The sequence below is a fragment of the Hydra vulgaris genome, chromosome 13, assembly GCF_038396675.1.
Source record: "Hydra vulgaris chromosome 13, alternate assembly HydraT2T_AEP".
Taxonomy (NCBI): Eukaryota; Metazoa; Cnidaria; class Hydrozoa; order Anthoathecata; family Hydridae; genus Hydra; species Hydra vulgaris.
In genome coordinates, this window is record NC_088932.1 from 4,033,776 (window position 1) to 4,047,354 (window position 13,579).

The 13,579-nt window shown below is 29.7% G+C and overlaps 1 protein-coding gene and 1 long non-coding RNA gene across 3 annotated transcripts in view; one reads left to right on the top strand and one right to left on the bottom strand.

Moving 5' to 3' along the window:
• Positions 1-2,765: 2,765 nt before the first annotated feature.
• Positions 2,766-4,511, top strand: LOC136089541 (zinc finger BED domain-containing protein 4-like). The gene has a single exon (XM_065815593.1). The coding sequence runs from the start codon at positions 2,766-2,768 to the stop codon at positions 4,509-4,511; it is 1,746 nt and encodes a 581-aa protein (XP_065671665.1).
• An 887-nt stretch (positions 4,512-5,398) lies between these two features.
• LOC136090236 (uncharacterized) overlaps positions 5,399-13,579 on the bottom strand; it is a 38,387-nt gene continuing 30,206 nt past the window's right edge. For both annotated transcript variants that reach the window (XR_010643279.1, XR_010643278.1), the window contains 3 exons: positions 10,085-10,186; positions 5,883-5,921; positions 5,399-5,774 (listed from right to left, as the gene is read on the bottom strand). This is a non-coding gene — a long non-coding RNA (uncharacterized LOC136090236). The remainder of the gene's footprint in view (positions 5,775-5,882; positions 5,922-10,084; positions 10,187-13,579) is intronic.

Consider the following 13,579-nt stretch of genomic DNA (forward strand, 5'->3'; position numbering starts at 1 on the left):
AAAATCATCAAAATTAAAAAGTTTAGGGCCCGTTGGCCACCCTTGAACATTAACGAAAAAAAAAATTTATATATTAAACCAATATCTGGGCGCCTTATAAGCTTTCACTCTTGTTGAAATTTTAAAATGACCATTTTAAATGATATATATATATATATATATATATATATATATATATATATATATATATATATATATATACATGATTTTTACAACTAAAATTTTCATGCGTTTAGCAATCATCAGGTAAAAAATACATTGCTTTTTTCGTTAAAAAATATACTCTTAATAATCATCGTAGCGTTCAAAAACAATTATAAAACTGTTACTATTTGCGAGCGAGTATTTTAATCTTTGGGCTCGTGGTTGTCAAGCAAGAACTTGTTTTCTTGACGGCACTTAGATATTATTTCTGTTCTTTTTATTTAATAATTCTTGCGCACCTTTGTATGATCGATCTTATGCAAAGTTTTTCATGAAAGCAAAGCAAGCATTCTTTTGTTACGATTACGATTTTCCAATTCTTTGCACTGGGGTGGCGGGTTATTCGTTTTGAACCCAAACGTTTCATTGGTTAATGACTGGTTTTCTTTAACTTTGTTTAATTAAAAAAATGTTTTCCAGCGGATTCGCTTGATGAAGTTTTCTGTTTTTTCTATTAGTTGCAGTTTATAACTGGTTTTGTCTGGTATTGGTATGTTTTTTAACGAGTAGCTGAAATTAATTTTCTCTATGGTGTGGAATGTATGCAGTAGAGTTCTTAACTAATTAGCGTAAATTTTGCTGTGAGCATATATTCAGCAAGAGTGCTCGATGAATGATCTCAGAGCTATATAATTGATTTTTTGACGAGATTAAATAAAAATAACTATATCATTTTTATTATTAAAAGTTTCATGCGTTTAGCAAATAACAGGCAAAAATAAAATTATTTTTTTCGTCAAAAAATAAACTCTTAATAAACATCGTGACGTTCAAAAACAATTATGAAACTATCACTATTTGTGAGCGAGTGGCTTGGTTTTTTAATCTTTGGGCTTGTGGTTGTCAAACAAGAACTTGTTTTTGTGAAGGCAATTAGATATTATTTCTTTTTTATATTACTTTACAATTCTTGCGTACCTTTGTACCCTAACCCAGCACACGTACCCTAACCCAGCACATTACTGCTTTGATGACACAATGGGTTATTTTGATGGTGCAGAAGTTTGTGAACTGGTGGGTCTATATATATTAGACTTACTATCTAAAATAATAAATAAAGAAGAGCTTCAACTATATCGTGACGAATATCTGATGGTACTTCGTAAAAAAAACTGGATCACAAATTGATAGCATACGAAAAAACATAATTAGAGTTAGCTAAAAATATAGCAAACACACTCAACTTAAGCAAACGAATAACAGTAAACTCAAAATCTAAAGCCTTTATCACACTAATAGACCACAAAGACTCATTCCAAAACAATAAACCCTGCCATCTATTGAACCCCGCCAAAAGTGAACTTGGTCACATAAGCAATAAAAACCTTGACACTATAAATAAAAAAAATACAAACTGTATTAAATTTAAACCAATGAAAAAATACCACTGATGCAATCAAATGGTTTGAAAATATACCAGAAAAACAACATTGCGTTTTTATTTAACATGACATTCATCAATCATGTTTTTATTCAACTTGATCATTCATGATATCATTCAACGAGCACTCTTCCTAAATATATGCTCATAGTAAAATTAAATTTATATATGTATATATATACATATATATATATATATATATATATATATATATATATATATATATATATATATATATATATATATATATATATATATATATATATATATATATATATATATATATATATATATATATATATATATATATATATATTAGGGCTGTACCGGATTCCGGCTCCGGCCGAAATCCAGCCATTTTTACAAATCCGGTTCCGGCAAAAAGTTTTAGCCGGAAATCTGAATTTTGGTCAGTTATTTATTACATCTTTTTTGCTTTTGTTATACAAATCAATGTTCTTTGTAATTCTATATTCTAAAAAAAAGGTATCTGTATTTACATTTCTTTACAATTCCTTTTCCCCTTTGAAGTTATCGATTCCATTCATTGCGACAATTAAAATTGGTAACTTCAGACCAAAAAAAATTCGAATTTCGAAAAAATTAGTCGTTGAAATATTTCTGAAAGATTTGAATTTATAAAAATACATACTTAATTAAAAATTAAACTATTTAAAGTATTTAATTAATAAAACTACCTTATTAACATAATATAATATTTTCTTTGATAATTTAAATAAAATTGATTTATTATAAACAATCTTTAGAAGTAATTTGTTACTTTATTTTCGCTTATTAATCAAATCATTCACGCTTATTCAAAATATCAAATTTTTAAAGTTGTTTATTTCAAACATAATTAAGAATATAATATAAATAATTTTCTAACGTTTAGCTATATTTATGTTGAGATATTACATTCAACTACTTTGCAAAAATTGTATAGTCATTCATAAGATTTGTTTTAACTTTTTTTAACTAGATGGCAGGCAAAGGAAAAAATGATAAAAGCAGTCCAGTTTGGGAATTCTTCAAATTAAAGGATAGCGACAGCTCAAAATGCCAGTGCTTGCTGTGTCCCAGCATCTTGTAACGTGGTAAAGCTGGTGAACCTAAAAAGTTTTCAACTTCGTCTATGATAACACATCTTCGTTCAAAACATCCTAAAGAATACAACTAAATGCAAATAAAAATTGCTGACTCACAGAAGAAAGCTGAAACTGTAGCACTGTCAAATGCTAAGCCTGGTGCAACTGCCGCAACTAGTAAAGCAATGGTTCAGTACACAATTCCAGAACAAGTTGCACGCATGAAAATATGGGATATCAACAACAGCTCATCAATTAGAATTCATCGTGCCATTGCTAAGATGATTATAACTGATATGGAACCGATTCAGGTTGTTCAGAAGACAGGCTTTGTTGAACTGATGAGAGTTTTAGAGAGGCGGTACACTGTTCCATCACGGAAATATTTTTCAGAGCGATTAATTCCTGAAATAAACGATGAAGTGTGTGCTCAACTATTGGTAATACTAGATCCAGCAACTTCTCCATTTCTGTCATTTACCACTGATACATGGACATCAGGCAATACTGTGCAATCATTCATGGGTTTAACTGCCCACTGGCTAACAGAGCACTTTGAAAACATGAGTTTTGTGTTGGATTGTAAGCCATTCATTGGACATCATACTGCCCCTGCACTGATGACTGCCTTTCAGCAGATGCTTGACAAATGGAACATTGACATTGGACGCTGTCATGTCGTACTTCGCGATAATGCTGCAAACATATCGAAATGTTTCAGTGATGCCAACATAGATAGCCTTGGGTGCTTTGCACATACTATTCAGTTATATGTACATAATGGCTTGCTCAACCAGCGGGCAGTATCAGATATAATAAGTATTGCTAAGAAATTAGTTAGTCATTTTAGGCATTCTTCGTCTGCGACTGGTCGGTTCAGGGAGCTGCAGGCTGAACTTTGTTTACCAGACCACCAGCTGATACAAGACGTGACTACAAGGTGGAATTCAACGTTTTACATGCTGCGCCGACTATGTGAACAGCGTCGTGCATTAACTGTCTACTGTTCAGAAGTTGATGGAACTTATTGCCCAACTGCATATCAATGGTCTGTGGCGGAAAATGTAGTTTGTGTGCTGGCTCCGTTTGAAGAGGCTACTTGTGAAGTTAGCTATGAAACAGCACATATATCACTGGTTATCCCTATTGTAACAGCTCTGCGGAACCTGTTGAAAAATGACGGCAATGATACAGGTGTAAAGACTATGAAGTCAACACTACTTAAGTCATTGGATGAGCGTTTTAAAGGCATTGAGGAGAAACCTCTTTATACAGTGGCGACGTTGGTTGATCCACGATTTAAAACTAAATTCTTTTCATCACAGGCAACACTGACAGCTGCAAAGGCAGCGGTTCTGCTTGCATTCAATAAAGTTACAGTGCAGAGGGTATCGATGCAAGATGAAAGTCAATCTGAGCATGCTAAGCAGCAGATTAACAAAATTGAAGAAGTTCCAGCAAAAAAAATCCGGCTGGATAACTCTTCAACATCATCATCATTACTCTGGCGATGTATTGATGAAATTGTTCAATCTACGTCAGCACCTGAACAACAATTGCCAACAAGCATTAAAACTCAGCTAAGCCAGTATCTGGCAGAACCAGAAATAAATAGACTCGCTGATCCACTACAGTGGTGGAGTAAAAATATGCAGAGATTGCCAGCTCTGGCGACAGTAGCTCGCATTTATTTGGGTGCACCGCCGACAAGTGTACCATCAGAACGTTTGTTCAGTGTTGCTGGGGAGGTCTTCAATGATCACCGCAGCTCACTCCTTACACATAATGCAGCTTGTCTAATATTTCTTAAGTACAATTCGAAACTGATCAAAGACTAAATACTATTTAGTCTTATGCATATAGATTAATTAAGTAAATAGAAAAAAATCGTTTATCAATTATTTGTTCTGTTATATTGTTCTGTTATATTGTTTTATTTATATTGTTTGAAAATTTTTCCTTCTTTTTTAATATAAAAAATGAAGTTTAACAGAAAAAAGTTGTCACTTGGTATTGAAAATGGTCAACATTGTTAACCATTTCAAACATTGTTTGATTTTCAGGATTTCGGCTCCTTTAATTTGCTTTCGAAATCCGGCTCCGGTTCCGGCCGGATTTGTCAATTTAAATCCGGCAAATCCGGCAAATCCGGCCGGATTTGGAAAAATTGAATCCGGTACAGCCCGGTAATCCGGTATCATTCATCGAGCACTCTTCCTAAATATATGCTCATAATAAAATTAAATTTATATATGTATATATATATATATATATATATATATATATATATATATATATATATATATATATATATATATATATATATATATATATATATATATATTCTAACAGGGTACCATCAAACATGATTTGGATACTCTAGGTTGATAGGCTAGAATTACTTTTGGCTCTTTCCCAATATCAACATTTTTACTTACTATCTTCATATCTAAATGCATGCAATTAAACATCAAAAGAAAGAAATATTTTAGTGGAAAACGCGTGAAAAGGGTGCAAGAGGGTATTATTTGGAAGATCTACACCCCTCGCACCTTGGGTAGGGTGGGTTAAAACTCAAGTATTATTTTTTTGTAACGATAAATAGTATTTGTATAAAACACAAATTTTTCATATAAAAATCAAACTCAACTATATAAAAAAATTAATATACAAAAAGATTATCTACAAATATCAACTAAATAAATACATACACACTATAAATATACCTATCCATAAATGTATATAGATTCAGCTAAGTGAATCTATATAAACTTATTGACAAGCATATGCATAGTTGTTAATAACTACATTCCTAAATCTTCTGCCATCCCTTCTGCCAATAGAAGGTTTGTATTTAAAATGAGGCAGGTCTTTACCTCTATTTTAGGTCCTTATGCGGAAGGCCCATTTTGATTTAGGCCCTGGGTGGTCTCGGCGCCAAACCAAAAAATCACTCCTAGACAAGCTTATATTAAAAAAAAAATTAAATGATTGTTCAAAAAATTAAATGAAAAACGAAAATTAAAACACGGTAAAAAACTTACTAAGGAGGTCTTGATTTTCACTCTGGATGCCAGATAATAGTGATGACGTGGATGAAGCTGGTAAATTTAATTTTTAAAATTTGTAATTCGAAATAAGTTTAATAAAAATTAAAAAAAATAGTGTTCATAATTTTGAACACTATTTTTTTTATAGAATGAAAATACCGGTCTGTAGTAAATGCTCTCCAGCAGCTAAACAAACAGCTAAATAAAAAGTATAACTCTATTTTAGCTCAATTTACAACTTATTACAATTTATCATATATATATATATATATATATATATATATATATATATATATATATATATATATATATATATATATATATATATATATATATATATATATATATATATATATATATATATATATATATATATATATATATATATATATATATATATATATATATATATATATATATATATATACATATATGTATATATATATATATATATATATACATATATGTATGTATATATATATATACATATATGTGTATATATATACATATATGTATATATATGTATATATATATACATATATGTATATATATATACATATATGTATATATATATATATACATATATGTATGTATATATATATATATACATATATGTATATATATACATATATGTATATATATATACATATATGTATATATATATATATATACATATATGTATATATATATATACATATATGTATATATATGTATATATATACATATATGTATATATATATACATATATGTATGTATATATATATATATATACATATATGTATATATATACATATATGTATATAAACATATATGTATATATATATACATATATGTATATATATATATACATATATGTATGTATATATATATATATATATACATATATGTATATATATACATATATGTATATATACATATATGTATATATATGTATATATATATATACATATATGTATATATATATATATACATATACATATATATATATATATACACCAATGCAGAATTTATTAGAACAATAAAAATCCTAAATTCACTTTATTACTCACTTAAATGCTTCATAAAAATGAAACAAGTATGAAAAAGAATATGAAGCCAACTTTCACGATATCTAGGGATAATATTTCGTGGTAAATGGTTTTCGTCTAAAAAATTTAAAAATCTTTTTGAATCACCTTTGACTACTATAAACCTCATTTTGTTCATCATTGAGACAATTTTAACTGCCATACAATCATTTCCAAATAATTGGCAACTCTCAAGAGACTGTAACGCTGAGCAACATGAAACTGCAATTGTGTCAAGAGGGTGCAAATGGCAGTTCAGCTCATTCAAATTCTTGCCCCAGGTTGCACAAACTTTGAGAAAATTGACTGCAACTCTGTCTGACATTGTGTTAAATATATTTTCAATAACCGAGTTGCGTCATTTATCAAAGCAACTTTCATAAAAATCTGAATAAACAAATAAAAATAATTGAATTGTATAAATGACTTTCATAGTCAAATGCTGTTCCTCCTGGTAAATGAACAAGAGCAATAAACAAGACATTTATCTTTAGATGTTAAGTTAATGCTATTAATGTAGATACCTTCTTGTATTGTAGCATCAAACCCAAGAGTAAGATTGTTATTATGCTTAGCCCATTCCGCTGCTTGCACATCTGAAATACTGCCAAGTTCACGAGCCATTTTCTCAACAGTACTTCGATGAGGAATATAATTAAAAATAACACCAATATAATGCCCTATTTTGCTCATAAGGTATGGAATGTTACCTGTTGGTACATTACTCAACAATATTTTTATTTGTAATGAATATGTTTTTTCATCTTCTGGCATAACTACAGTTGAACCCACCCAAAATGAGGGGGTGTAAATTTTGCATGGTCATAACTTTTGAAATTTACAATATTTTTCTACAAAATTTAAAATCTGTCGATAAATTTAAAATTATTTTAAGATGGTATAGTTGAAAATTTTACTACATCAGTGCCCTCACGTTTGGGCAGGGAGGGGGCAAGCGTTTTAGGGCTTTTTTTGTTCCCAGGCCTCCACCATCCCAAATTTTTGCAAAGCTACCTCATTAGGCATAGGTATGAACATACTTAGGTTTGGAGTTTGCACAATGTGTGAAAATGTCTTATCTGAAACATCAGAAAATCCTGCGGGCGCCCATGGGTCCACTAGTTAATGAAGCTAAAACACTCATATTGGTATATGAAACATCTGAGGAGCCTGATGATAATACGATATCAGGCAAACTTGATATATGGCTTAAATAAAGTTTGTTGCAAAAGTTAAAAAAGCCTTGCTGTTCTCAGCCCTGTTAAAATTTCTCGCCCAATTCAATGATTTATTTATGAGACTCCATGATTTTTACATGTGACTTGTTGAGATGTTTTGAGAAACGAATCACTCTTTTTTGTAAATAACAAAAAAGTATTTCTTTTCCACAAACTGTATAACACTCTGTATTAGAGTCATTGCTTATTTGTGACAATTCAAAGTTGGCAGTTAAATACTTATTGCATTTACAATAAAACACAAACTTCGTTTTTGGCCCCATGATAGCTTGAAAAAATTTAATTTAACTTTTATAAATAAAAAATAATGTATTTAAATAATGGCAATTATGATGAAATTATAATTGCTAACTACATTTGAACTATTTAGTACAATTAAATAATCTATATCCAACATCATATTTATTCTCAGTCATTCTACCCCTCCTCACTGCGAGTGTATTGCATTATTGAAGCTTAAACAGTTACCTAATTGGAGTATAGTATTAAGGTGTCTGAGTATGCTTTTTTTTCCAATGAAATTAGACAGGTTTTTTTTTTTAAACATCTTTGCTTCCAACAAGGCTGCAAGCAACCACAAATTAAAGTTACTGGAAGAGAAAAGATGAAGATTGGAGGGCAAGATAACGATTGACTGACGACTTAAAGGATTGCAAATTATATGATTCAAGAAAGCAAGATGAAGGAAGCGAATTCCAAAGAACTGATGTGCGAGGAAAAAAACTAGACGAATAAGAGTTTTTGGAGCACTTAGGAACAGTCACAGAAAAAGGATGAGATTTAATTGAATGACGAGTAACACGAGAATGAATTTTAGTAGATGGCACAAGAGACACTAGCTCTTTAGAGCAGTGCCCATTAAAGTATTTGTAGAAAAGAGAAATAGAAGCAACATTACGACAATGTGGTAATGATTTGAGGTTGGCTGCAAGAGCAGGTCCAACTACAATTCATTTTTGCACCTTGTCGAAAAAAGAGAGCGCATCATTAAAAGATCCGCCCCAAATATGGCAACAGTATTCCATACAAGGCCGGATTTGAGATTTATAGAGATAGAGAATAGAATTCGAAGTAAGAAAGTGTCGAGCTCGATAAAGAGATGCAACCTTAGCAGATGCTAATCTTGCAACTGATTTGATATATGGTTTCCAAGAAAGATTGGAAGTAAGAGTTAATCCTAGAAGATGAATGGTAGATGACTCATCGAGTACATTACCGTTTATAAATATAGAAAGCTCTAAATTATTGCGATAACGATTGGCTAAAAAAAGTTGGGTTTTATCTGAACTAAAATTCACCAGCTACTTTGAGCCCCATGCTTTATCAGAAGTGAGATCCTTTTCAAGCTCCAATGCCCCCTCTTAGCACTCAGAGAGTGTTGGCTTCTTATCACGACAAGAATAAGTGGTAGTATCATCAGCAAACAATGCCACCTTAGATGTGAGAATATCTGGAAGATCTTTAATGTAAATTAAAAAGAGTATAAGGCCAAGAATAGAACCTTGAGGAGCCCCTGAAGTTACAGTACAAGAAGAAGAGTGCTGTCCATCGAGGACAACTTTTATACTACAATTGGAAAGGAAGGATTCAATAATCTTAAAGATTTTACCAGATGCACCGTAAGAAGAAAGCTTATGGAGAAGACCAGCATGCCAAATTTTATCAAAAGCTTTAGAAATGTCAAAAGCAATAGCCTTAACTTCTCCACCTTTATCTAATGCACGATAAAACCTATCGGTTATTACTTTAGCAAATCAGCTGTAGAACGAGAAGATCGAAAGCCATATTGATTATTAGTAAGTAAGTTATTAGATTCAAGATAAGGGATTAAGTGTTTCATAATTAAAGATTTAAAAACCTTGTTTATGATTGGAAAAAGACTAATGGAATGGTAGTTAGACAAATCGGATCGTATGTAGGTAGTAAGAAAAAAGGTTTTTAAAGGTGTGAGAATATATTGGAAAAGTGAACAAATTTTTAAAAACAATCAAATTAATAATAAATAAAATGTTGATTCATATTTCTAAAAAAATAACTGAGTAAAACAAGCTCATACCATGCAACATTTCAACAAACTTGAAAAAGCGTGTCACAGAATTTGTTCGAAAAAACGGTTCCGTAAAATCCGGATTTACGCGTATCCACTATCCAGGCGTACCTAATATAATATGATATAATGCAAAATAATTAAAAGACTTGAAATTGATTAAAATTAGTTATATATTTTATTGATGATTAAATAAATACTTTAAATCTATATAAAAATATTTATTTGTTCGCAATGATGACTGGAAAATCTATATTGATTTAGATAAAATTATCAATGAAAGTATTTATGATTGGTATTTGACATTAAAAGATACATCTTATGATGCAAAATATCGTTGATGTTGCGCGAATTTTTATGTTAAACTATTTTCCTGCAAGAAATGCTGTAAGTCGAAAAAAAGTCGAAAATATTATTCAATAGTAAAAAAACTTATTCAACTTACCATAATTTTATAATAGTGAAAAAATTTTCATTTTTATTTTTCATTATCATTTTTCTATAGCTATAATAATCGTAATTTTTCCGGAGAAAAAAAGTTGAAAAAGTGAATGAAAATATAAAAAACTATAAAATAGGAAAAGTTATAAAAGTCAGGCTAATTTCGAATGATTGTTTATTCTATTTCCTAAAAAAAAAAGTTATATGTATATTATAATTAGAGGTGAGTCGAATATACCTGATTTCTATAACTACATTTAGCCAAAAAAATAAATAGATTAGTTGATGCCATTAGTAAATTGAAGAAAAAACGAAAAAATATTATTAAATTTTGTTAGGTGTAGGCTTTTTTCCACCTGTGGCCAATTTTCCTCATAATACAGTGAATGCATCTGAAATGGAGGGCTAACCTTAGGCAAAATGACAGCTCACTGATGGAGTGCAAAGTCCTATGGCTTACCTTATCGTTGGTGCACTTCGTTAAGTAAGTTTGACAATTTTGTCTAACTTTTGAGCGAAAAGGCAAGTTTTGTATAAAGTTGTTTGTTGACAATATATATATATATATATATATATATATATATATATATATATATATATATATATATATATATATAAATATATATATATATATATATACATTTATACATATATATATATATATATATATATATATATATATATTATATATATATATATATATACATATATATATTATTTTAGGATAGCCTACTCTGAAGTTTGAATTGCAATTCAATAACAAAAACTTTTTTTACAGTAAATTTACCGACATGAGTTTTGAGTTCAAATAATTTGCATTATATAGACAAATTTGGGTACGTTAATAGTACGATATTTACAAAGCAATTTAAGACATCTTTTAAAACATTTAACACATCTTTTGCAACTCGAAGATAATTCATATAAGTATTCTGTTAACTAAATCTAATAATTTAGGTACACAATCAAATAAAACAAAACACAATCAAATAAAGCAACTCGACGAGTTTTTTATTCAGTATTTTCAAAAAAAATTAAAACCCTAAAATTATAAATTAAATTATAAAATAAAGCCCTAACCTTATTAAAAAAAAAGAAAAACTTTTATATTATCATGGGTGGGGAAAATAATAAATTAGTCTAAACAACAGACTCTAAGCCAGTGTTTCCCAACGTGGGGGCGTAGGATATTTTTAGGGGGCAATTCGATTGTTTGGGGGCAACGGGAAAAAAAAGGACTTTTTCAGTCTAAATTTAACCACATAGTCGAATCTCCAGCAAACGTCCATTATGAAGTGCATCATGCAAAATATTTTTGCTGGAATGCATTCGGAAAACTAAGATTTGCTTCGGCAAACTAGGATTCGGAAAACTAATTCGGAAAACTAAGATTTGATTCGGCAAACTAGAACTTGGACTAGGATTATCATTTGCTTGTATCTTTCTGTCAATGTGCGTTACCGTTAATTTGAAATAAAAGTAGTGCAGTTGTTCGAATTTATCGTTGTTTTCAAATTTTTAATACATTTTGTAAATAAATATAAGTGATATTTAAATATAATTGGTAAGTAAATATAGTTGTAAATTTATTTAAGGTGGAAAACCCCTGAAAATTTTTTTTTGAGTAAATATCGACATTTTATAAATTTAACTTCATATACATAAAGTAAATAACAAAATTAACTGAAAAAAACAAAAAATTTTTTTTTTGGGTAAAATGGTAGCTGTAGCAGGTGCCAAAAACACCAAAATATTGAAAGACCCCGGCCAACGTATCTAAAGATGTACACAATTTTAACAAAATCTTTTTTCCATACTTGTTCTAACAAGGTAGTTTTGTGATATGAGCGAAGCAGATTTTTCATAATAATTTTTAATAGGCTTATATATTGGACCGAAGTACAAGTAAAAAATTTGACCAAATTTTATGAATTTGTTGACCTATTTAAAGACTGGATTCAATTTTTAAAAAAATCTGTTACGTTTAAATCACAGAAGACAATCAAACAAACTCATACTTAAAATTTTAACTTAACACCACTTTTAGTTATTTAGATATGCTGGCCGGCGTCTTAAAAACTCTTCATCTGAGAAAAACAGCTTTTAAAAATGCTAACATAAAAAATTTCAAAATAGTGTAAATAAATATGCAAATCTATATATAATAAAAAAAGTTAAATCTTAAAATGCACCAGTTTGATATGGGTTTTGCTCTTTTTCAATAAATTTCTCATATCGACTCTTCTTTTTACCACGAATTACTTGTCTGCGTTTCTTTGCTCGTTCTGTGTTTTTATATATGGCTAAGTATAATCGCTTTTGATTAATTTTTCTACATCCTTCTAACAAATACTTTCCAGGTCTTAAATTCATTTTTTCTAAAACTAAAACACTAGCTTGTCTACCAATGTTAAAATGGGCAACTGCATCAAAAGTGCCAAATTGAAGATGTGTAAGTGAGACATAATGGCCTTTTGGTATACGCTCCCATATTGTCATGTTAAAAGACTCATTGTTATTTTGGGTAAGGCCATGCAGACATTTTTTTAAAAGAATATCACTACTTAATTCATCATAAATTGGCTTAAGTTTCCAAACAATAGATATTGGTAAGCCAGGACCAGGTCTATATGTTGAGGTATGGTTTGCTTTGTCACGATTACACCGACACCAACTATCTGAACCTTCTGGACAGTGAGGAAAATGTAAATTTTCATTTTTTGATGAAGCAACATGATAAAGTGTAGCTCTTACAGCAGATTTCATAGCATTTAAATTATTTTTGTTTTGGCGAATTGCAATGCCATAATAATTTTGGAGACGATCGATAGTTGTATCGGTCAATTTTCCACGACCACCAAGACCTTTTTCTTTTTTTTTTAAATTACGTAAACGTGTTCCAACTCTTTTTTGCACATGGCCAACACATTCAAGTTTATTTATAAGAACACCTTGATAAACATTTTTTACAGCATCATAACCTTTGCTATCTCCATCACCATAGAAATCAGTATATCTTAGATTATGTTTTTCAATAGATCTACTCCATATTCTGCGGGCTCC

Excerpts from the sequence above, each read along its gene's own strand:
- LOC136089541 (XM_065815593.1), top strand. The coding sequence starts at position 2,766 with ATGCAAATAAAAATTGCTGACTCACAGAAGAAAGCTGAAACTGTAGCA.